This window comes from Pseudonaja textilis, chromosome 3 (assembly GCF_049901715.1).
Source record: "Pseudonaja textilis isolate UNSWEBS1 chromosome 3, rPseTex1.2, whole genome shotgun sequence".
In the NCBI taxonomy this organism is placed as follows: domain Eukaryota; kingdom Metazoa; phylum Chordata; class Lepidosauria; order Squamata; family Elapidae; genus Pseudonaja; species Pseudonaja textilis.
In genome coordinates this window covers 78,569,837-78,593,877 of record NC_141992.1, presented here as the reverse complement: position 1 = coordinate 78,593,877, position 24,041 = coordinate 78,569,837, and the positions used below count along the sequence as shown (strand labels likewise).

The window sequence follows — 24,041 nt, the reverse complement described above, 5'->3', positions numbered from 1 at the left end:
AGTACTTGCCAAACCACTTAACCAGATGTAATCTACGCAGGCAGGTTGTGCTTGGATCAGCTGCTTGGGGTACCCCACTTTCTGTGAGTGAGTGGAACTAAGATTGGAAAGTCTGTTTTCTATTGCATCGCAGAGTAGTATCCCTCTAAATGACAGGGGACAAACTCATCACGCCACATTGCCGTCATGTGACGTATCGCGACTTTTTTCCCTTTGTAGAGCTGGGGTGGGCGTGGCCTGTGCATGACGCATCCACCCCACGAACCGCCAGTTTGACACCTCTGCTCTAGACCAAGGATGTCCAACCTTAGCAACTTTAAGACTGGTGGACTCCCAGAATTCCCCAGTCAGCAAAGCTGAATTTGAAGACCACAAGTCTTAAAGTTTACAAATCTGGACACTCCTGATCTAGATATTAAGCTGACCTCCTCTCTGTAACAGCCTGTGAGAGCTTTTAAATATCAAAGGGAGGGACTTTGATTCTCTGCTGTAGCTGCTTGAAAGAGCCTTCATCTATCATCAGGCATTAAGATTATTGTCTTGTTTTTCTTGAGGTTTTTTTCCTTTACTTTTTATGCTAATTTTAGTTACCATCACCTGCAGAAAACTCAAAAGATTCAGTAAGGTTCAAAACAAACAAAGCAATAAAACAAATTCCACCTGTTTAAAGAATTGTGATGAGGTTCGGAGACGAGTTATAACACTTCCCTCTGCAACAACATCTTCTCTATAAAAACAATCCCAATATGAAAGTTAGAATTAATCTTTGGCAGAGTTCTATCATTCCCCTCTCTGCCCACCATGTTAATAAAAGTCTCTGCAATAGCAAATGCTTTGCATTGATTAAGGGACAGGGCCTCAATACAACTCTATTTTTCAACTGAGGCAATGAGCCCAACGCTACTAGAAATTGCACATTTGTGCAGATTCAGTCTGCTGAATCAATTCTTAAACACCTGAGCATCAAAGACTATTTTACAGGAAGCTAACAAGAAACAGGAGAATGCTATCAATAGAAGACATTCAAAACAATGTTAGAATCAGGTACTGCTTTTATTTATAATAAACTTTTACTAACATAGAGCCTGGTTTATTGTGGCATAAATGCTCGTAAATTGTTACTTGGAAGAAATGAGGTTATCACAAATGATTTCAGCTAAAATTAAGAAAATACAGTTTCTCATTCACAGATCCACTCCCCTATATGTGAAGTCATGCAGCCAGTTACCTATGAGAGGTCAGAAAGAAATTCTTTGCACACAACTCGGTTCTCTTCACACTGGCTTGCTGATTTTAAGAAAAGCAGATGGCCGTTTATGCGGAAACCTGATGGCACACAGAGGTTTCCTTGACAGGAGAATGGAGTAGCAGGCTTCAACAAAATAATGAGACAGGAAGATTTAGGGATCTCTGCTTTCTCTCTTCTCATTTCATTTAAGATAAGGATACTTGCATGCTGTGCGAATAGAAAAATCTGTCTTCCCATAGGGACATGCTCATCATTCCACCAGAGATGATGGCAGATAAAATATACCTAATTCATAATGTATGTCTCTTTTCTGGATGGTGTAAGATAGACCATAGACTCTAAAATGTGTTAATCAATACAATCTTTCAGCAATTGGTATATAACAAAAGGATAGTAACTCACCAGCTCACACACATCTCATATACTTAAACATCTGTTACACTCAATTGTTTACACTGAGACTTTTATCTATGGAGATTCTGTCATCCAGGTCATGGTTGTCCCAAAGGTGCTTTTTTCAAGAGGGAACTGGGCTTTCTGGTTTTTCTTTGAAGACATTTCACTTGTCATCCAAGAAGCTTCTTCAGCTCTTCCGAAACAGCTTCTTCAGAGCTGAAGAAGCTTCTGGGATGAGAAATGGGTGCGATTCAGTCGGTTCAGGCCAGTTCAGATGAATTTACATCTGGTTCACCAAACGGTAGTTGAACCGACTGGCTGGCCCCGCCCACTCTGTCCTGCCCTTCCCAGGAGTCTCCATGCAACCCATTTTGGATGCAGTTAAGTGCAGGGCCCACGTGGAGGCTCTGGGAAGACAAAAAATGGCCCTCCCAGAAATTCTGGAAGTCCAGAAATGGGCCTGTTTCCGGCTTCTGGAGGGCCTCCAAAACCCGGGGGAAGCAGTTTTCGCCCTCCCGGAGGCCCTAGGGAAGCTCCTGGACTCTGGGGAAGGCGAAAAAGAGCCCTCCCAGAAGTTCCAGTAGGCCACACCCACTATGGCCACACCCACCCAGCAACCGGGTAGAGAACCAGTTGCTGGGGTTTTTGAATCCCACCCCTGATGAAAAATGAAAGGAAAACAAAGTCCAATTACCTCTTGAAAAAAGCATATTTGGGACTGAGACTTTTAACATTACTTATATGTAGCAGATATCAAGAAAAACTCTTCTGTTGTTAGAATATTTTTACAGGATCTAATATTTCCAGGCAATATGGAATGCATACATTTTTCTTCACCAGAAATGCTGCGTGATTATTAAAAGTATTAGAATAACATTCAGTTGTTGCAAAGAAAGGGTTTTTTTTAATTCTGATTTATTCAAACTCTGGTCTTGGGATAATGCTGCAGGAATAGTTAGGGGAAACTGGGACTCCCAGTACATATATATGCAATGATCAACTTGGTGTCACAAGATGAGATCTATGAACTAGGTATTTTATGTGGGATACTTGATGGAACTTTTCCAGACCAACAAGTCTACCAAGGAATTCATTTTTATTTTCGGTAGACTCTGTACATACTAGAAATTCCTAGTTTTCGTCAAAAGTATCTAAAGCTTCTATTCTTTTGTATTCACATATGGCAGGAGAAATTTGGTTCTTCAGAGAAGTTCCCCGATTTCTTATTTGTCCACTTAAAAAAAATTCCTATCACCTTCTAGGAAGGACAGAATTTCTCAGGAGAAACTTTTACAATGGGAGAAATAATAGAGAAAGAACAAGAAATATTGAGCACATGCGCTGATTCATAAGAAAAATCTGCAAGGTCAAAAGACAAATGCATCCAGTTTCCAAATCCAAATTGCTAATATTAATGGCACCTAGTCATGCCAATTTTTTTAAAGAAATTCTCTGCCTCCTAATGTGTAGCAATAGCACTTAGACTTATATACTGCTTCACAGTGCTTTACAGCCCTCGCTAAGATGTTTACAGAGTCAGCATATTGCCCCCAACAATCTAGGTCCTCATTTTACCCACCTCGGAAGGATGGAAGGCTGAGTCAACCTTGGGTCGTTGAGACTCGAATTACAGACAAGTAATATGTTTTAGGATCTAAGCCTGGATACTATCTAGCGGTCAAGATTATTTCTCCATTATAGTAGATTAGGAATATTTATAAATATACATATAAAACTTATATTTTATGTTCAGTTGAAACTCCAGAAGTTACCTAATGTTTCCTTTCAGAAAAACAAATTTCTTTGTCCTTCTCCTCTTCCCTTGTATTGCTTACAAGAACTCTTATTAGGGGACAGAAGTAAAGCAACTGAACCCAAAAGAAAGGGATGCTAACTAACACTGGCTGATAATTACATTCTAACTATGCAAACACCTCTTTCTTTGATGTAAAAAAAGTCAAAAGTAAAAGAAAGGTTTTTAGTTATAATAATCATTCATAGCAAATTCATTCACTTCAGTAGAATAAAAGTTGAGTCGAACTAAATCTAGAGAACAATTTAAGTACTTCACGGAAGACTTCTCTGCATTATATATTTGGAGGACCACACTGATTGTACTGATTATACTAGTAACAATTACCAATAACAACTAGTGCAATTTCTAATATATGGCTAATTTCCCACCTTCTTTTCATTGATCAATTAAAAACGTACTGTATTATGGATATAATAGTAATGGATGATATAAAATCTTCTCATAGTATACACGCAGACAACATACTTCTATATATTTCTACAGTGTTTAGAACATGGTATTTTCAGATCTGTAAGGATCTGGTGGAGCTTTATAAGAGCCAAAGGGCAAAAAGAAGTCAAGTTCACTGAAACATAGGAGAATTTTTCCAATCACACTGGAAAAAAAATCACACTACAGCGATTTTTCCAATCACCCTGGAAAAAAACATGGCTTCTTCCATGAATTTATGCTAGATCTGCCATTTTGCAAATCTGGCATTCTGAAATTTTTTCTAATAGGTCCTTATAAATTGAAAACTTTTGAAAATGTCTAGTGTACGAAACCTCTTTCTCAGAAATTCAGAACCATAATTATCATCATTTTCAGAGAGAAATATTATTAAGTATTATGATAAGAATTATGGAAGTTTTAGGAATGTACAAGGTTGGGGAAGACTAGCTTATACAACTAGTTCATCCTTGTACTGACTTCTAACCCGACAGAATATAATGCTTCCGTTAGAAAATTACATCTTAAATGTATACCAGACATGGAAGGCATGAGAAATGGGCTATAAAAAGCAACAAGACTGCTGTCAGTATAAATTATGGTGCCCATTTGGCCTGCTTAATGATTGACATTTTAAAAACATTTCTGAAAATATTGTCCAAATGAAAATTGACATGGCTTGAAAACACATTACATTGCTTAAAAATAATGGCTCACTGGCAAAAACTTGTATCTTCCATAATCCATTTGTCACCTAGCATCTGAAAGTGTGAACACCTCCAATGAGATATTATATGAACTGGCTTGAGCAACTATAAAAGATTCTGCCTGATTCATAGGCACCCATTCCTAACCACAATGATGCCAAAATGATGTGTGCATCATGACATTATACTGAAAACACTACCTCTCATGCTTGCATTGCAGTATTGTACACATGCACGCAAGAGGTAGAATTGTTATCACAATGTTGTAATGCACATTTTGTCATTTGCCTGCTCCCACAGATACCTATGCCTAGCATTTTGGATCATTGTTTCACACAAGGAAATCATCCCAATAGAATAGAAAAAATGTCCAAGTGTGATAGACACACAAGGAATTTGTCTCCGGTGCATAAGCTCTCAGTGTACATGCAAAGCAACAAAGTAATAATAATCATAATAATGGTACTAATTAAGAGAAGCTAGTGGAACAGATGAGAGGAATAAAAGTAATCCTAAAATCGTTTCTTATTTTATGAAACATAACATTTCATGAAAGAATGTATTTTTAATATAATTATTTACACCAATGGGACTTCTGGGATACTCTCTGGAATCCGTGGGCTTTTCAAGATTATGTAAAGATTGCTGTGTAACTGTTACTGCATTTACAGTTTTTCTAACATGTAACACAACACTGGTTTGCTCAGTAGCCCCGATTTATTCTTTCCTATTTAGCTCTGCAGCCTTGATTTTTATACCAGCTGTATAAGAAAAAGCAAATACCAAGACTTTTTACAATGTAAATAAAGTATGAAACTTGCATGAGAATGGATTGCTTCTGGTCTTTTATGAAAACCTTGAGAACTGCAATTTGCAAAAGATGGAACCAGTCTTGGAAAGTAATTTCCTCATATTCCTCAGCTGCCAAGCTAAACAAATTCCTCCTTTTCCCCCTTGTAAATACAAGCCAAGCCTTATGGACTCCAGCAATAATTATAGTGAAAGTTAACTATAATTCCTTCATTACACATACCATATAATGGTATTTGCTTGCTTTTAGCACCATATGATAGGTAAGCCGGGCTTCTACAATTTATTAACTCGGGTTCAGCAGTAAATATGAATCAAGTTCTTATTCAACAAATCCATCCAGAATGTGGCTTGAAAAGGATCTGCAGTCTGCGGATCCACGAAATATCATTTATAATTGTGATGGTGTATGTATACTTACTGTGTTTAATACTGTAAAGAGACTGGAGGGAAGAAATAATTAAAGAAGGAAAGGAAAGGCTGGGGAATTCACAACCCAAAAACTAGATTGTGATTTCCAAAACTATGCTTCTACCAGTTCCAACAGAGTATCAAGCAACACGCTATCTGCTTAATAAACACTACTCAAAGAGGCATTAATGGAAACATCTAACGTTACTTAACCTCAAAACGTGAATTAACATTTTCTAGTACAGGTAGTCCTCAACCACAGTTGAACCCAAAATTTATGTTGCTAAGTGAGACAGTTGTTAAGTAAAATTTGCCCCACTTTATGAACTTTCTTGTCATAGTTGTTAGGTGAGTCATTGCAGTTGTTAAATTAGTAACACAGTTAGGTGAAGCTGGCTTTCCCACTGACTGTGTTGTCATTAAGTCACAAAAGGTGATCACATGACCCCAGGACACTGCAACTGTTATGAACATGAGTCAGTTGTCAACTGTCTGAATTTTGATCATGTGACCATGGGGATGGTACAATGGTCATAAGGGTCACTTTTTTCAGGCCATTGTAACTTCGAATGGTCACTATGTGAACTGTTGTAAGTCAAGGACTACCTGTACCATTTGTTCTCATCAAGGCTTTCAAGACCGTTATTAAGCACACACTTAGTTAAAACAACTCTTGTTTATTTCAACGCTGGGAGTTATTTTCATTCTCAGCCTGTAATGAGTCCCAAACAGTCCCTTGAAATAAGCACCCACCTTTCTCTCCTTTGAATTGTTGCCAACAACTAAAGTGCCAAATTAACTATAAAAAACCAACCGAAGTACAAAATCCACACAGAGCTTCAAGGTTGAATCCGAACAGAGCGAACGACTTTGCTTCCTGCAAAGTCTTCTCTACCTTTGCCTGTCCTTTATACCTTATGGGAGGGGCAATCACCTCCAAGCCTTATTCCCGAGTCGCCCCTTTTGTCTTAGCTGCTGTTGCCTTCTAGCAGCTCTGTGCACACGCACACTGGGAACAGGCTCGCCTTGTTCCTCTGCCTCGCTGCTGCCAGACTCTGGATGCTCCGGAGTCAGCAATCCAGAGTCAGCTCCCCCGGATGGTCCTGGCCCCATCTCTGCATCAGACGCAGGACTCTCGTCCGAATCCTCCCCAGAACTGGTCCCTGTTCTTCCCCACTGTCCAATTCCGCTGCCGTCTGCACAGGCTGCCGGCACACCACAACACCATCTTAGATATTCTAAGCATATCCTTTAACAAGAAAATTATTATTCTTTAACTAGCCCTACACAGATTTATTGTGGAATTATTATTTTTCTGTGTCTTTTCTTTCTTTCCATGTTAAAAATGAAGAGGGGTATTCTCTGACCTTGCCTGTTTTCTTGCAAACATTTCATTATCCAAACTAGGTAACATCTTCAGTGCTAGTAATGAAGTAGCAGGGTGAAAGAAGTGACAAAGGTAGAGAAGTGTTTTGGCTGGGAGAAAAAAAGTCTTCCATGATGTTTTTCTCAGTTGTAAGGACCACAATGCTCTCCTTGAGTAATAATGGTGTTTTTTTTCCCCTAGCCTAGTTTTTGGCCTAGAGAAATGTGCTACAGTAGCATTAAAATCACAAACAGTAATGGCATTGAAATGTGGAACGGCCAAACCAGCAGGAAAATGCAGGCAAAGCAGATAATAAGAAGACCTGCCAATGGCTAATAGCATAGAAAATTGAAGAAAGAGACAGAGAGGCTAATTCTGGCTGCACAAAACCAAGCCTGAAGAACAAATGCATACAACGACACAGTTGAGAAGACAGCAATGGACAGCAAATGCTGCGTCTGCAAAGAAGCCGAGGAAACAGTGGACCACCTAGATAGCTGCTGCAAGGAGATCCCACAGATTGACTACAAACAACAGCATGACCAAGTTGCAACAATGGTACATTGGAATACCTATCTACAGGCAAGAACTGGTGGGACTACAACATGGACAAAGTAACAGACAATGAAAAAGCTAAAGTACTCTGCGACATTAGAATTAAAATGGACACTCATCTGTTACTTTACACACCAGACTTAACAACTGTCGGTAGGAAAGACAAAAAAGTCTGGATAGTGGATGTGGCGGTTACCTGGAAACAGCACAATAATCAATATAATCTCTCTTAGTTGATGTTTCTGAAAATATAGTTAAGTTATATATCACTGGTCTAGAGGACTAGAAACACAATCAGCAAATCAAAGAGAAAAATTCATAACATAATGAAATAATTCATTAACCTAAATTCTGAAATGGAAGAAAATATATTCCACCCCCTTCTACAATTGCTCTATTAAAGAAAAGCACCATTCAGAGGGATGGTATTATGCTTATTAAAAAAAGTTTATTTTTATTTCCAAGCTGTATTTTGAAAATGATTCCAAATAAGTTGATAAGCCTGCAGTACTGCACTCTAACCACTGTGCCACTGTGGCGCAACCAGCTTGTATTTACAATGGTTACAGCAGCCCAGCCTGTTCTGTTCTATTCTGTTATTCTATTCTATTTCTATTCCTATTCTATCCTGCAGTGGCGCAGTGGTTAGAATGAAGAACTGCAGGCTACTTCTGCTGATTGCCAACTGCTTGCAACTTAGCAGTTCAAATCTCATCAGGCTCAAGGTTGACTCAGCCTTCCATCCTTCCAAGGGGGGTAAAATGAGGACCCAAAATTGTTGGGGGCAATATGCTGACTGTCAACCGCTTAGAGAGGACTGTAAAGTACTGTAAAGCGGTATTTAAGTCTAAGTGTTATTGTTAATATATAAAGGGAAGATGACAGCACTGATTCTTATGAGAAGTGAAATCATGCTTTATGATTTTTATGTTACTAACATCTTTTTGAAAGCCATACTGTTTGTATTAGTAAAATAATTATCCAAATTCTGAAAGTTATAACATAGATCTAGAAGTCCTAAACAACCTGAAAACATCCTAGAGTTACAACACTGATCTATAAAATCTCAGTTTTACAAGAATCTGTCCAGGCAAGAAAAACTGTGTATACTCAGTTAATGTAGACAGTAATCAACCGTTCATTATCTCAACAGAAAACAATGATTGCTTCAAATAAAACATAATCACAACTGTTTTAAGCAATGTTGATGGAATGTGAAATTTAGTATGAGGGTGTAAGTTTTGGCAGCTAAATAATACAGAAACACAATTGAAGCGGTTCTGGTATTGTCTGCTATCTTAAAGGAAAACGTTCTCTGAACACTGAATGTGTCACCCAAGTTTCACTAGACCAACCTTCCTTAAAAATTATCTTCTGAGTATGCTAGACCAGGAGTCCCCAACCCCAGGGCTGGGGCCCACGACCAGACCTTGAGTCTTTTGGAACCAGGCCACAGAAGTAGTAGGTAAATGCTTGCACGAGCAATAGCCTTGTGTGTGCACTCCATTTGCATGAGCTACAGATGCGAGTGCCCACCAGTCATGTGGAACCAGGGGTGGGATTCTACCAGTTCGCACCTATTCGCTAGAACCAGTTGTTAACATTCTAAGCAGTTTGGAGAACCGGTTGTTAGAAGAAATTACTGGCCTAATCCTGTAAGGAAGGCAGGAAGGAAACATTCTCGTGTTGCTTACAGAAACTGCCTCTCCCTTAACCCTTGTTAAATTCTTGGCAGGTCTGGATTTCCTGTCTCAGGAACATCTCTGCAATTTATTTCCCCTCCTTTGCTGGTACTTTGCTTGTGTGGAGTGACCATTCAAAGTTACAACGGCACTGAAAAAACTGACTTATCACCATTTTTCACACTTATGACTGTTGCAGCATCCCCACAGTCATGAGAGGCCAGGCGAGGAAATGCATGGCTCAATGTGAGTGATATTGAGTTGGCCATGCCCAGCCAATAACATGACCACCGAGCCATGTCCACCCAGTCACATGACCACCAAGCCACACCCTCCACCTAAGCTACGCCCACAGAACCGGTTGTTAAAAATTTTGAATCCCACCCCTGTGTGGAACCATATCCTCTCTCCTCTCCCCCAACTGGTCCCTGAAGCCGGAAAGATTGGGGAACACTGTGCTAGACAATATTGCCTATAATTTCCAGCCTGCAGAGCCAAATAGAAAGATTTTTGATTAGGAAATATGAGAGCAACTGGAAGATTCCAGCTTGGGGAATAATCCACCAGGGAAAGTGAAACTGTCTATAAAATACAAATACAACAAATCATTTCTTTCCTCTTTGGGCGTTCAGGTTCAATTGCTGCTATTTTACTTGCAAATGCTAAACAGCTCCTTCTAGGATTCCAGAAACAGGCTAAGATTTAAAATATATTCAGTGTTGTGGTACAAGTAGCCTTCGACTTATAACCACAATTAGGAACACAATTTCTGTCGCTAAGGAAGGCGGTTGCATGTTTACAACCTTTTTTGCCACGGGTGTTAAGCAAATTGTAGTCATTTAAGTAAATCTCACTTCCGCTATTGACTTTGCACGTCAGAAGCAAGCTGAGGGGTTGCAAATGGTGATTACATTACTTTGCAACACTGCAACTATCGTAAATTCACGCCGATTACCAAGCATCCAAATTTTGATCACATGACCATGTGGGTGCTGTGACAGTCATTAAATACAAGGAACAGTCTATGGAGATTCTCAGTTATCTACCATCTTAATGGTTGCCAACCAGTGGGCCAGGGACCACTGGTGGTCCGCAAGAAAATTTTGGTGGTCCGCAGAGAAATGTCACCTCCAAAACACCCCCCAAATCAATTAATCCAGGCTGCGCAGGAACACAAGGCTGCACCGCCCACATGGCCCGTGGGAACACAAGGCTTGCATCCCTTGCATTGCAAACAACACGAGGTAGTGAGGGGAGGAGGGAAAGGGCAGAGGGGGGAACTTGCCTAACTCGCCCCACGTGCCTCGCCTGGCCACTGGGCTGCTTCTTTCCACTTCTTTCTTTGGCTGCACGCAGGGAAAGCAGCAAAAGTCTTTCTTTCTCTCCCCCAAACTCTGCCAGAAATGAGTCTTTGAGACTCTGCAAGGCATCCTGCTCCAAGAGGCTGCGACGGCACAAGTCTCACAAAGACTCATTTCTGGCAGAGTTTGGGGGAGAGAAAGAAAGACTTCTGCTGCTTCTGCTGCTTTCCTTGCATGAAGCCAAAAGTCTCTCTCTCTCTCTCTCTCTCCCCCTGAGAACAGAGCTGAAGACAGTATTATGCGATCCCAAAGAAATAATGATCGATTGGTAGGAAAACGGGGTGGGGAATTTTGGGGGATTTTGCCATGGTCTCCAGTCCATGGGATTTAAAATTATAAACTTGGTGGTCCCTGAGGTTCAAAAGGTTGACGACCCCCGATCTAGGTCATGGTTGTCCTAAAGGTGCTTTTTCAAGAGGCAACTGGACTTTCTGATTTTCCTTCAGCTTGGATGAGAAGTGAAATATCTTCAAAGAAAAACCAGAAAGTCCAGTTGCCTCTTGAAAAAGCACCTTTGGGACAAGGAACAGTTGTAAGTCACAATTTTCAGTGCTGTTGTAACTTCAAGCAATTGCTAAAAGAATGGTTGTCCGTTGAGGACTACATGTATAGAGTTTTTGTTCAGGATTTGGGCCAACCAGCTAGTTATGCCATCTTTCAGTGCATACCATTCTATTTTATTTTTACTCATCTCCACCAATATATGGTCACTTAATAAGTCATAAATATCAACATGTCCTGGGATACTCCGATAGTCATTATATTTCTCAGCTTTTCTCTCCTTCAACCTACTCCCACCTCACCCAAATTTTGTGCTTAAAATTCTCATATTCCTGTAGACTTTGTGATTTCCTCCAATTTCTCAAAATCTCCCTGATGTATCTGCAGGTGTTCTTTAACGGCACTTACTCCTCAATTTAAGAGAACGAGGGAACATCTATGATCAAACTTTCAATCTCTTTCACTTAAGTTTAATTTCTTTTCAAAACAGCTGCAAGTAAAACAGGGATTGCCACTGAGGAGATAGAGAAGTTTAATTTTCCATCCATAATAGATGAATCCGAAATTGCAGTTTATTCCACTAAAAAGAACTATCCACATATGTGGTTTTTTATGTAGGGAGCAGCAACACATCATGGGGAGAAATACAAACAAAGAAAACCATTCAAGTTTGATGGGCTGCAAGTTATCTCATCTTGGGGAGGGAATTATTTCTTTACAGAATAACAGAGTTGGAAGAGACTCTGGAGGTCCTCTAGTCCAGCCCCTGCTTAAGCAGGAGACCCTATACCATTCCAGCAAGTGGCTGTCCAGTCGCTTTTTAAAGCCTCCAGTGATGGAACACCCGTAACTTCTGAATGCAAGTCATTCCACTGGTGACGTGTTCTCACTGTCAGGAAATTTCTTCTTAATTCTAAGTTGCTTCTCTCCTTGATTAATTTCCATCCATTGTTTCTTCTCTTGCCTTCTGGTGCTTGGGAAAAGAGGTTGACCTCCTCTTCTTTGTGGCAGCCCCTCAAATATTGGATCACTGCCATCATGTCATCTCTAGTCCTTCCTTTCTCTAGAATAACCATACCCAATTCCTGCAACCATTCTTCATGTTTTATTATCCAGCCCCCTGATCATCTTTGTTGCTCTTTTCTGCTTTCTTTCCAGATACTCTTTTTTACACATGGTGACCAAAACTGGCTGCAATATTCTAAGTGTGGTTTCTTGAAATGCAGATATCTAGGTCCCTCAATCAAAACCTATAAACTCTCTCCAATCTATTTTATCTAACAGGTCCTACTCAACTGAATTATATAAGCTATTCTCTCTCATATTTCACAGCAACAACGCTGTTGGGAAAATACATATTTGCAGAAGTTGGCATGTAGAAGATTTTAATGCAAGTGCTTTGTTCCTTCTGCACATAAAAGCATGATAGTGAATAACTCTGCTTTAGAATTGGTCTACGTCCATGACCGGAATAGAAATCCTGGTAATTTTAGCTAAGGTATTGGAGATCTTAAGGAAAAAAGCTCTGCACTCTTGTGTTACGGTTTAGGAGTTGTCACCAAGAGCTACTAACCTTGTATGTCTCAACAGGTATACTAATTCCTGCATAGTAACAAATCACACACTTGAAAAAAAACTGCAATATTTTACCAAGACTCCATTTAATGGCTTTGTGGCATCTGATGGGCTAATAATTATTTCTTATATTTTGGCTGCTATTAGCTGCCTTGAGTTTAGTGGAGTATAAATTCAGTTAAATACAAATTAACTAAATAAATTTGCCTTTTACAGTACTTAAGATAAAATAATTGCCCATAAATTGGTTCAGTTTTGAAATCTAATGACCATATAAATGTAAGAATCTTGCCAGATAGAAGTAAAAGATAATTCACCATTCATCTATGTTGTGCCCATTCAGCTTGCCTCTGAGGCATTATACATTAGGACTTAGAGGCAGTACACTATTCCATTATGTTGTCTAAAGTCAATATATATTAGAAGACATAAAAGTACTGTATGTATTAATTATGGAATGGAGCAAAACCCGAACAAATACACTGTTTCAGAAGTCTAACATGACATCGGCCACAATTGGATAGGACAGACCAGGAAATCAACTCCACCGGAAGGCTAAAATTAGTTTTATTGAGGTTGGTTGCAATAGTAGAATTTTGCAAGTCTGATTGTGATACACCTCTTCCCCTTATACTCCAATGAATCCGAAAGGTGTCTGCTTGAGCCATTTCCAAATGTTATCGCATTTTGATTTTTTTTTAAAAAAAAAAATGCTTGTGCCCCTTTTGCCTAGATACCAGTCAAAGAAATCTTCTTTACCCTGTATAGATTATGACAGAATGTCACCATTCACGGAGCTTCTTTCTCAGATAGGATTGGACTCTGGGGTTCTAAAGAAAGAAGAGGAATGTAGTGAAGGAAGAAGGAAAGCAAGACTGTGCTAATTGTGGGTGTGGGTGTTTTGGTTCAGTTAGACCAGGGTTGTCAAACTCAAGGCCCGCAGGCTGGATTCGGCCCGCAATGTGGTTAGATCTGCCCTCTGGGGCTGGTCCTTCACTGTTTCCAGGCCAGCCGGGAGCTAATCTACAATTTGGCGGCAGCCATCCAGTCTGCCACGCGGTCATCCTTAGATCCACGGGGCTGACATGGAGCCAGTGAAGGGCCACTCCTGTCCTGTCCCCTAGGTGTGCGCTGGAGACAATGGATCCCTAGCCCTGCCCGGGCTAATAAAGCCCCCCCCCAACATGAATGACATCAAGCTGGCCACGCCTACCCCAGCCACTCCCACCCAGACAGCTGTGACCAACCGACCATGCCCATCCGCCCCCAAGGTCAACCACAATCCTGATGAGGCTCTCAATGAAATCGAGTTTGACATCCCTGAGTTAGACTGTAGCTATGTGCTAAATATGACCAATCTCAAAACAGCTAAATATTTCAAACCTGGGATTACTTGTCTGGAGGAAAATTAAGATGTCGCAGGACTATAGACTACAGGTAATCTTTGACTTACAACAGTTCATTTAGTGACCGTTCAAAGTTACAACAGCACTGAAAAGAGTAACTTATGACCATTTTTCACACTTATGACGGATGCAGCATCCTCATAGGTTAGGACGCTTGGCATGTGGCTCATATTCATGACGGTGAATATGCAGTGTCCTGGGGTCACATGATCCCCATTTGCAACCTTCTGACAAGCAAAGTCAACAGGGAATCCAGAGTCACTTAACAACCAGGTTACTAATTTAACAAGTGCAGTGATTCACTGAACAATTGGCAAGAAAGGTCTTCAAAGGGGGCAAAACTTACTTAACAAATGTCTCACTTAGCAACAGAAATTTTGGGCTCAATTATGGTTGTGAGTTGAGGACTACCTGTACATTGGAACTAAGAAAAAACAACAACCGGCAGTTAGTAAATCACTTCTGCAATAGTATTACATAAGTCTGTTAGTAAAATCAGTTTCCTTCTTCACCAATCAAGGTCTCCTTTCCTAAACCTACTGTAATTGGGTTACCAGTCTGGAACGCAAAAATTAGGGTCACCGTTTTTTAAAAAAATACATTGTGGCATATTTTGTTGTGCCTGAAGTCAGTCACAAAGCCATAAATGTTAACCAAGTTACTTAGTACACCTAAGGTCACGGAGTAATCATAAAAAAACCTCCTATCTAATAGACATATAGAGTTGCTAAATCCCACTAATCCCACTTTCTGTGATTACTTGGGAAGCAGCACACACATAACAAATTCCCAAACATAAATAAATTTCCTTTAATGCCTCCAACTTGGCTCTACCGTTCAATTGTTCTCAGCTGCAGATTAAACTCTTTCCAAAATAGTCTCCAAAAGAAAGAAATACAGTCCAAACTCAAAGAACAGATAATGGAGAAATAAAAAAACAAAACAAACCGCACTGAAGGAATTTCCACGACAGACCAGGATAATTAATTACAAATTTCAAGAAGATAACAAGGCACAGTCCATTGGAAAAACACCAACCAAGATAAACCTCAACCAGAAATAAAACACGCTTTGCTTCTAGCAATGCTGTGTTTTAAACGCCCCTTCTACATACTATTCCCCCCAGCTGCAGCCAATGAGGGGGATCATGGCCGCTTCCTCTCGCATAAGCCACATTGTTCCCTTCTCCATTCCTCCCTGCGTGCCTTAGGATGAAGAGGGGATGGGCCTGGGTCTTCCTCTGACTGCCCAGCCAGCCTCTGCCCTTCCCCCTCTGGAGCCACACTTCCACTCCCTGTCGGTTGTTCCTCCTCTCCCTCGGAGTCAGTCTCCAACAGGGGCAATTTGGCAATTTTGTTGGCCAATTGTATCTTTCACTGAAAGCCGTTGCTGTGAGCATGGCTGACTCCAGGAAAAGCATCTGTGTGATTTCACTGTATCAATACTGCAACATACTGAATTTTTTATTGTCATTGTACAATACAACGAAATTCACAATATGAATTCACAATATGCACTTACATTCAATGCCACAACACAGAGAGGAAACAGTCACTGTGTGCATATCATTTGGGCATCACTATGTTCCTGAGGGTGTTCCTACTTTTTCTGCACAGTCAGATTGAGTTCCACCGCCCACTGGGCTGAGTACGGCCCTGAGCCACATCCACTCTTTGAGTGTCCCAGTCCAGCCTATGTGAGGTCAATCAGATATTAGAAATCAAATGTAATAAATGTGTTGGTTCGACCCTCCAGAACAGTCCCAGTTTCTCATGCGACTCCTTGGTAAAATTATTTTCCCACTCCTGGATTCAGGGAAAACATTTTCATTCAGAAAATGCAGTAGCAGATGAAAGCTTTTCTCATTCATACCTAAGAAATTGGTTTCTTTCTTTTCTCCTGTCAGCATCTCTAACTCAGGCTGTGGGCCACCATCTTGATGTTTCTACCAAGATACAAAAGTGATTCTCAGCCATTCCTTATCAAATATACAAGTCTTTCCATCTGTTTTTATTTCCAAATAGGGCAATGCCAGATTAGATTTTAAACAAAACAACACACACATTGTCAGTCTTAATCTTGATAAATCTTGAAAAATGCATGTGCATGAATATACATTGTATTCAAATGAGCTTTCTAAACCATGACTCTGCTTGTGGGTTGACAACCTGCTCACTAAGGGAGGGTGTCATATTAACATTGTCACCAATTTTTTTTTACCACTGCCCCCAATTTCTGGTGGATAAATTCAGATTAAACACAGTGGACTGAAGGTCAAGTAAGGGACACCAAATAACCTAGGTGAGGAAAAAGCAGGTGAAGTGTAAGAAAAAAATATTTCTTTGTCAAATTATATACATAATCAACGCTCACTTTTGTTATGTAACTCATTCAGTTTTTGTTTCAGGTGCTCAATTAGCACCAGGGCTATCCTCATACTGGATGAGACTTAACATGCCTCACCTAGTTATCTCTTTCTTCTCCCAGGGTGATGCATGAAAGATGCTTACTCTGGATGTGACTTTACATTGGTCTTCTAGTTCCCGAACCATTATGTCCTCCACTGAAATTCATCCATCATCCGTCCCATGGCCTACCCACCGTCACATACAACAGATGGTGATAAATACACTAGTCATTGATCTATCTGAGCCAAACTGGGTGTGCTCAGAGGGCATTCGCATGCTGCATACTGCACACATTCTGTTCAGTAGCAAATCACAATGTTCAGGGAGATCAGTAGTCTTGATCTTGCTTCAGGTATCTTACAAATAAATTACTTCCTTCATTTTTTTTAATTTTATTTTAAGGGAAAGCTCAGTCCCTGATATGGGGGAGATTTATTTACGACAGGTGAGTAGAAAAGCGGATAGATGAAAATACAATTTTGGCAGATCATGTTTATGCACATGTTCTACTGTTTTTCAGTTCAAAACAAGGAGTGTAAATCTATTTTAAATTAAATGTAAATCTATTTCTATAAATGGGCTGGGATTCATTTTCTTCCTCTCTATCCAGATTTTCTTCTGATAGAATCTTAGAGGGAGTTTGATTTTTGTTCTGCGGGAATACAACCAATTCTAAAGGGATATTCTTGGTGGAATTATTTCATTCTGAGCTCCAAAAGGAATTTCATTCAGTTCTTTAATAACCACACAATATTTTTATTTTTTAGATCTATGCTCTTATACGTTCTTCACTTGTACATGCATTTATCTCATTTCTATTATATCTATGACAAGTGATATATGTGTTTCTGCTACAAACCCTAATAAAAAAGTGTATTATATTTCAAACCTACTTCTTCAATTGCACTGTCAATTAATGTATGCTGTATATTATATGCACAGGAGATAATGTTCTGTATTTATTAACATGTGGTTATATCAGCAAGTGGTGATTGGTGTCTAGTTAACATAACAATGAAGTAGATAAATGACTGACATAAAAACAATGGTCATTTATAAAACCCAAACTGGAATCAGGTATTAGCTGGTGTCAATCTTAGGGGTTTATACTGCTTAACATTTTTATTAATGATGTGGATGAAGAAAGGGGGAAAACATTTATCAAATTTGAAAGTGACACAAGATTGGGTTGACTAGCAAATAAACTAGAAGACAAAAATAAAATTCAGAACACTGCTGTGAGATTACAGAAATTGATTGAATATAACAGAGTGAAGTTTAATAAAGACAAATGAAAAATTCTTCACTTGGGAAACAGCTCAAGAGCACCAGTATAAAGGATGTCTGGCTTGGGAGTAGCACTTGTGTGAAAGACCTGGCATTGTAACCAGATAAAACTGAATAGGCAACATCAACAGAATTATGGTTTCTCAAGCATAGAAAAAGACTTGATACACAAAGGAACACTCAGTTCTATTTCGTTCTGAATTGGTCTGAATGCTCATCAATTATTGTGTCTAATTCCAGGCAGCACATTGTATGAAGAGTTCAAATAAATTGAGAGCTTCAGAGAAGGGCAACAAATACCCCCTCAAAAAATAAATTCTACAAAGAGAGACTAAAGAAACTGGAATATTAAGAAGTCTGACAAAGGTAGCTCTCTCCAGATAACTGAAATATATCTGATAGTCAAGATAAGCTAGCCAACTATTAGACAGGAAACAATAGATTTAAGTTAAGGAAGGCAGATTCTGGTTCAATCTTGGAAAGAGCTTCTAACTCTCAGACGAGTTTGACAGTGGAAACAATTACTCAGGGAAGTTGTGGTCAGAGGGTAGACACTTATCTGTCAATGATAGTTTAATTTGGATTCGCCCACTGAACAGGAGATTGAACTCACGGGCTAAACCGCTCCTTTCAACTCTGTTATTTGAATTGAATGTAAAAACTCCAGACAGAATTCTGCCTTTGGATCAAACAGGCATTCTACCTGTGCTGCTTTTACTAGTATAAATAAGAACATTCACAACATTTAATCACTTTCTGCTATGATCAATCTGGGCTTCCAACCAAACTTTCAGCCTAAGGCAAAGACAAATTGACATTCCCACCCTCATCCTACTTATGGAAGCTGATTAGAGAATCGAGACTGGCAGGATGTCACGTAATTGTCAGTCTTTCCCCATTCAAAAATAAATAAATATAACTAGGGGGAATAGCTAGAAGCCAAAGGACTGCCTCTGCTAGCACCTGCTACCTAATGGTGTGCTTCATACAGGCTTACTGGCCAATAAACATAAGAGGGAACTCTGCTAGGCAGTGAGTAGTAGGCTTGGTACTTTGGGCAGATTAACGCCAGAAAGAAAGTTACTGTATTTTTTGGACTATAAGGTGCACTGGACCATAAGACGCACCTAGGTTTAGAGAAGGAAAACAAGAAAAAAATGGTTTTAAGTCTCTGTATGTCTCATTTTTGCCCTCCCTGGCGAGATTGAAAACGGGACTCATGGAGTATTTGGGAGGCCAAAAACGGACCCATTTTTGGTTTGCAAACTGCTTCTGGATGCCAAGGAGGGCAAAAATGGGACCCACGGAGGGTTTGGGAGGCCAAAAACAGGCCCATATTCACTCTATAAGACACACAGACATTTCCATCCACTTTTGGAGGGGTGAGTGCGTCTTATAGTCCAAAAATACGGTAATTAGTAACCTTCACAGGGTTCTTAATGCAATCTTTACCTTTTCTGTCCTTCATTTTCTTGGGGGGAAATTAAGCTTGGGGCAAAAGGCTAAACTTGAGAAATTTATTTTGTTGGACCTAAATTTCAATTGTCTCTGAAAGGGACATTTCAGTAGACCCTGAAAGAATCACAGTGCAGGGCAAGGCAGGTAACCTTGGGAGGTGGAAGGACTGAGGAGTGTCTTTTTATCTTTTCCAAAAGACTATGGGATAAGACAATGACATCAATGGGTGTCTCTGATTTTATTTTTCTCCTTCTGAGGGGATTTTACTTCTATAGATTATCCTCTCAAAGTCTTTATCCAGGTATTTGTAGAATATAGATATTTGTAGTGTATGAAAATAACAGAAGATCTACTTCTGATCTTTGAACATGAGTTACCCTTCCTGGTGTCAGCATCCAAGCAAACTCACTGGTTGTCAGCAAAATTATAGGTATCTACTAACAATTCATCACTCCCTGAGGGAAATAAGCTTGGCCACTTTGTCTTCTCCAGAAATTAATATGAAAGATTCTGTATATACAGAATGGCTGGCTCTAAAGAACAAAACTGGATAACTCCATGTCTCCTTCCTTCCTTCCCTATATCAGAACTTGTAACAGACATCTAGCTTGCAAATACATATAAATGAGTCAGTTGGCACCAAAAAGAATACTTTGAGGGAGCATACTTCAAATTATATAATCTATTGAATTTGAAGCTCATCTGGACTGCTGATCATATTAATTATGGAAGCTCTTCCAAAGCAATTTCATTGTATTCATAATCCTCTTCAGAGTGAACAGAGCAATCTGTTTCATATGTACTAGCTATAAATAATGTAGCTTCCTATTTGCAATGTAACATTTCAGGGGATAAATAAAAAAGTATTTTAATGGCCATTTTAAAATAATATTGCCAGAGCAGCGGATTATTAATATTTCACTTGGCCACAAATCTTCATAAAAATTAATATCTTGTATCTTTGGAAATAGCCTGCCAGCAACAGTGTTTGAGATGTAATGATTTCCCCTTGTGAATAGAACTGGTTAATAAGAAACTCTTCTCTGTGCTTCTTTCTTTTCTTCTGTTGCAAACACTCCCTTGGCCTGAGATACCAGTTCCAGGAGGAACATCTCTATGGTCAAAAAGAACAATCCATATAAAAAGCAGGAGGGAAAACCAGACTCAGCTAAGAAATAATGAAGAATGTTCAGCTATGTGGGAAACATTTAGCTGTAGCTAAGGCAATGTTTGTCAGCCATTTTGAATTCAGAGTAAACATGAAGAGATTGGTGCAAATAATCATGGGTACACAGATTAGAACTATTCAGCATTCTGTTCCCACAGCGGCCAAGCAAATCCTACAAGAAACCCACAAGTAGAACAAGAATACAAGAGCACTCTTCCATTCATGTTCCCTAGCAACTAGTACTTACAGACATACCAGAGGTAATCTATAGCCACAGTGACTAGATGAGATGAACTTAATGTCGTTGAGAAAATCTGTGTGTTGGGGATAGTAATCTAGAGACACAAAACATATATTTTTAACCTTGTCTTAAAGCCATGCCTAGAGAAATAACTATTTTTGTTTGACATCTCCTTCTTCCAGTTGACATTGAGATGATGCAACCACACCCACAAATCTAGTGTGAATTAGTGACATGTTGGGACTGGAGGAGGTTATGTATCAAAGTCTGGACTGAGGAAATAAAGAATAACCACTGTAAACATTCTCTGGATTCTATTTTTCCAAAAATACACATGTCTAAATAATTGTGACTGCCAAGAAAAAAGAGATTTCTTAAAAATATATATTTCATAGGGAAAATAATGCCAAGCTAACACAACATATATTGGTATATAACATAAAGAAATAACATAAATAACACAAAGAAGACTCATCACCCTCTATACAATTCAATCAATTCTGCAGCAGGGTGTTCATCAACAATGGACTTGCCTAGAGAAAACAAGATTAATTTGATACATATTTTGCAAAGACAAAGCATATTTCTAAGTTTCTATTTGCTAATATGCTTCTTTAAAGGCCTGCATGTGTCAGAAACAAGACATCTTTAAATGAAAAGGCTTTGTTCTTTTCCTGACACTGTCCAACACCTCTCATCATAAACTCAGAGGACTAAGTTACAGCACAATTTTAAGCTTGTTTATGCAGAATTTAGGCCTGGGAATTCAAGGGGGGGTGGGCTCAAGCATGAGCACAGAATAATCCTCTTCATATTCTCCTTATGCTAAGAAGCATAAGCAAGAACCTAGATGTAGCCATCCTTAAGACATCATAAGACCAAACTGTAACTGATAAAAATATATGATATGCCCATATGCAAATATGGGTGTAATAATTTAAAGCAATGGTAAGGAAGCATTGGTTTTCTGGTTTTCCAGACATGGATGTATATTATAACAAAATACTGTAACGTGAACTGATTTTTATCCCAGAACATTCTTTTCAACAGGAGAAACCATCATATACAATGGGAAGAAAAACTACCAGCTCAGCTTCAAATACTTTATCGTTAGGGCATAAGTGGCTTTATGGCTTTAAATCAATGTGAAGGGCTCCAGAATGTGATAACCAATGAGATTTCTTGCATAGCCCTGCTGGCATGATTTGTCTGTCAGAGATTCATAAGACAGTGTGTTTATAAAACTGCACATTCCAAATTATCCCTTTCCATTTTTCTTGCCTTAAATTTATTGCTGGCAGGGAGAATCCCAGCAGCATCATTTTATCAGTGTCTTGCACATCTAGGCATGTGTGTGCATTTGTGTCTAAATATATCCCACTTTGAATGGTCACACCCTCCCCTTTTTGTTCATGGCTTCAATATGCTGAGGGACTATTAAATGCTTCTGTCTAATGACATTACAACTTGTACTCTGAGCTTTTTCAAGACAGATGCTCCTTGGTAATTCTTTTTTCTGGGAAGCCAGCTGAATTCAACAGACCTATTCATGAACCTTTTTTTAGAAGACACCGCAAAACCCCACATCAAGATTTTGCCTATATCTCACCTTCTGGCTCCTCCTAACCAATACAGAAAGGGCTGAAGCAGAAATAAGAAAAATGCCTATTCCCTTCTCCGTTTTGACCATCAGAAACAGACAAGCTTGTCATTTTCGCTAGCAGAAATATTTGCTACACACCACCAGAAAATGCCTGCTCGTCTGTGACTAACCAATGCACTGAACAAAATAAAAATGCCATGAAAAATGGCATTTAAAAAAATAAAATTTTAAAAAAAATCCAGTGCTGTATCTTCTTTCCAAAACCAGCGCTACCAGCTTCAGGAAGAAAAAAAGAGGGGGGCTGAGGATACTAGCGATCTTTAGAAAATGGCTCTTCCAGCTGAGGCAAACCCAGAAAGGACTCCCAGCACCAGCACCACTCTGGCAATTTTAAGCGGGAACCCCAAAGTGAGTTGAGACGGACAATCCCGAGGTACTGATCCCGGCAGGGAGGAAGGTCGTGCAAAAGGGAGATAATACGCCACCAAACCCAAGGAAGGAAAAATCAGCCCAGGCGATGAATCCCGTTGGTTTAAAATCGGGCCAGGGCAGATTATACCCTCAAAGACATACCCATACGTAAAGCCACATACATTATGCATGTGTATGTGCACGGAGGCCTCTTTTTTTTTTTTTTCTATCTTGCCCAACCCGGCTCGGGATACCTGCGCCGCCTCAGGGAGACTTTAGCAACAAGTTGAGCCAACTTGAAAGGCGGAAAGCAGCACTTTCGGAGCGGTGGTGGAGGAAGGGGAGAGCGGGCGGAGAAGGGAGGGAGGGAGGCCGGTTAGCTCGCTCGCAAAGATGCTTACCACCAAGACTGGCACCCCCGCCGCCAGCGAGTAGAGGAGTACGGGGGGCACCGCGCTGCTCTCCTCCGGGCCCGGGTAAGGTTTGCGGTAGGCGCTCTCGTAGCAGAAGAAGCCCTGCAGGTTGACCGTGAAGGTGTCGGTGTACTCGAAGTAATAAGCCAGCATCACGGTCCCTGCCATGATCACCATCTGGAAGTAAAGCATTCTGGTAGGAAGAGGAGGAGAGGGCACTGGCATGTACTCCGGCGGCCGCGGCAGCCCCCCTCCCCGGCTGCGCGCTCCGCCCGCTTCCCGGCGGCATCCACCGGGGAAGGGGGCGGCGGCTAGTCCCAGGCAGCAGCAGCAGCGGCGGCGGCGGCGGCGGTAGCTGCGACGGCAGCTGGAGGAAAAGCAGGAGGAGGAGGAGGCGGAGGAGCACCAAGGCGTAAAAACCAAGTCCCCAGGAAAGGAATAGGGCCGTCCGCTCGCTGGGACCGGCAGCACGTGGACCGGCAGGCCGGCCTCGGACAGCTGCCCTCGGAATAACACGTAGCCCTCCGCGCCGCTCGAAGGGAGCTCCGAAAACTCCGCCGGGTTTTTAGACGCCGCGATCCCGACGCAGCGAGCGTGAGAAGGCGGCGTGGAGGTGGGGGGAGCAAGCCAACGGCAAGCTTCCCGCGCGATCCTCCTTTCAGTGGGACTTTTGAGGGGTGGGGGAGAAAGCGGGGTGGCTGGCTCGGATGCCTCCGCCCTTAGCGCGGTGCCGCCGAGGGCGGAGCGGGTACCACGGGTTCCATGCTGCGAAATCGCCTCCCTGGAGG

The 24,041-nt window shown here is 40.6% G+C and overlaps 1 protein-coding gene across 2 annotated transcripts in view; it reads right to left on the bottom strand.

Moving 5' to 3' along the window:
- The window catches only part of PLPPR5 (phospholipid phosphatase related 5), a 92,476-nt gene extending 68,648 nt beyond the window's left edge, over nt 1-23,828 (bottom strand). Inside the window, exon 1 of one of the 2 annotated variants that reach the window (XM_087930173.1) lies at nt 23,242-23,828. In XM_087930173.1, the coding sequence (XP_087786299.1) occupies nt 23,242-23,478 (237 nt within the window). In that variant the 5' untranslated portion in view covers nt 23,479-23,828. The remainder of the gene's footprint in view (nt 1-23,241) is intronic. The other variant, XM_026700125.2, reaches the window with a different exon arrangement.
- Nucleotides 23,829-24,041: the final 213 nt, after the last annotated feature.